Raw genomic sequence first — 2107 nt, 5'->3', positions numbered from 1 at the left:
TGTTTGACCCTGAGCACAAATGCCACGACTTGCTCTTTGCTGGTCTCTGCATAGGCCCGGGGACCCCACAGGAACTCGTAGCGAGCAGGGTCACTGTCAGCCACCTGCCGGTACTCCAGGTACCCCTCCCGCACCCACACTTGGGTCAGCAGCTCCCTGGGCTCCCCAAAGATGGGGTTCTCCCTCCCAACATACACCCCCATCCTGCTGAGTGCTCCCCAGACCACCTCCTCAGGGGCGGGGTCTCCATTCCTCATGATCAGGCTGAGGACCAGCACCAGTAGACCGGCCTTGGGCAGGCCCTGCCCAGCTCTCTGCACTGCATCACAGGTGAGGCCCAGGGCAGGGATCATACCGTAGGTGTCCTTCCTGGGGTATACCTCCCTCACCTCCACACCAAAGACCAGCTGCAGGCACGCCGAGGCTTGTCTGAAAACCACCGGGAAGTGCTCCTGGTTATCCTTGAGGACCTTCTTCAGCATTTCCGCCTGGGAAGTCAGCTCCTTGGCTCGATACTTGAGGAGCAGGAAGTTCATCAGGTTAGTTATCATCTCCTTCAGAGCTTCCTGGGGCAAGGCCTCCTGGGGGGCTGAGGAGGACACTGTGGAGGAGGAGGCCGAGGGGGATGTAGCCTCTCGCACCTCAGCCCCCAAGAGCTGCCCCTCCACCAGGCCCTGGGCCTCGCCTGGGTCCTGAAGGTCTTCCTCGGGCTTCCTCAGCTTCCTCATCTCCACCAGGAGCACGATGCCTGTGATCAAACCCCAGACAGGCGTGAGACAGGGGCTTAGGGGAGGAGGGGGTGGGAATGGCCTGGGCTGAGAACCTCACTGCCCCTGTGGTCAGTGCACAGAGGCCAGGCGGGACATGAGGAGCAGCTGAGGACCAAGCATCTCCCCAGCCCAGAACCCACGGGAGGCCTTGGGCGGTCTGATACAGGCCACTTACAGGTCTCCCCTTGAGGGTTTCACTCAGACCTCACAGGGAGGGCGCCCATCCTGGGCAGCCAGTCCCTTGGCTACCTGAAGGAAGAAGTGAAGTGGCTCCCCAGGGTGTAGTCAGCACAGCCCGAGATCTCTGGCACTGACAAAGCGGGGCAATTAGGGCCTTCTGGGGTCCCCTTTGTTCTGGGATAGGGAGCCCCACTCAGGGCACCCTCCTCACCTTCACTCCTGGTACTGCCTGTAAGGTCGGACCCCGGTTGCCATGATGGGCCGCCCCTCCTCTCCCCCGCCGGCGGGGGAAGTCCCTAACGGAGGGCGCCTCCCAGATGCCAGGGACCAAGGACAGCACACTCCGCCAGCTAAAGCCGCCCTGCCCCAGCTGCATGAACCACGCCGCCTCAGCTGCATAAGCCACCCTGCCCCAGCTGCATAGAAAAACCTATCAGCTTGCGACGCCGCGAACCAGCAACCTATCCAAATTCCCATCCGCTAGCCCAGCCATCCCTCGCGACGTGCATATATAAACAAACTCCCAACGCGGTTCCGCGCGGATTCCCTCGACCTGCCCCGTTCGGTCCGGGAACCTCGCCCGGGAGCGCTTTGCCATTAAAGCCCGTTAGACATTTTTTGGTGTACCTGGTCGTCTTTTACCTAACATTTGGCACCCAACGTGGGGCTCGAGGCGAGGGCCCATACCACTGAGAGCAGGATTTGCGGCCCCCTCGGGTCTGGCCTGCGCCGTACCAGTTCACCCTGTCACCCCTCCGGGACCATTCAACTGTCTGGCAGGATACGGGGTAAGTTCCATCGGTCGGGCTCTGGGGGTTTTTGCTTCCATGGCGATTATTACCTAGGGCGTCCAGGTTACGGTAAATCGCGGCCGGGTCCGGACCCCTCCTCCGCAAGCCAGGCTTGCTTCCTCGCCACCTGTCAATCTGGAGACGTCCATCGTGGCTGAGTGGCCTTCTCCTCGCTGGGTTGACGGCCCGTTCGGGGATGCCTGACCGGACTACTCCCAGCCCCGTTAACGACTGGTCCAGGACCTTCGTTTCATAGTCGCCATGGGGGCAGCTCCCTCCAAGCCCGACTGGCCCTGGTCTACACCACTAAAATGATTATTTGCCAACCTCAGAACTCTACGTATCTTCGGAGAAATTCGTTCCAAA

General features: G+C 61.1%; 1 protein-coding gene across 1 annotated transcript; it reads right to left on the bottom strand.

Annotated features, from left to right (window-relative positions):
* Positions 1 to 8: 8 nt before the first annotated feature.
* LOC120859301 (melanoma-associated antigen 9-like) lies at positions 9 to 728 on the bottom strand (the record flags this gene model as incomplete). The annotated part of the gene is made up of 1 exon (XM_040235447.1): positions 9 to 728. A coding segment is annotated over exon 1 (720 nt), but the record flags the coding sequence as incomplete, so codon positions are not given.
* Positions 729 to 2107: the final 1379 nt, after the last annotated feature.

The sequence above is a fragment of the Oryx dammah genome, unplaced genomic scaffold, assembly GCF_014754425.2.
Source record: "Oryx dammah isolate SB20612 unplaced genomic scaffold, SCBI_Odam_1.1 HiC_scaffold_492, whole genome shotgun sequence".
Classification (NCBI taxonomy): Eukaryota; Metazoa; Chordata; class Mammalia; order Artiodactyla; family Bovidae; genus Oryx; species Oryx dammah.
The sequence above is the reverse complement of the archived record's forward strand: the minus strand, read 5'-3'. Positions and strand labels throughout refer to the sequence as shown.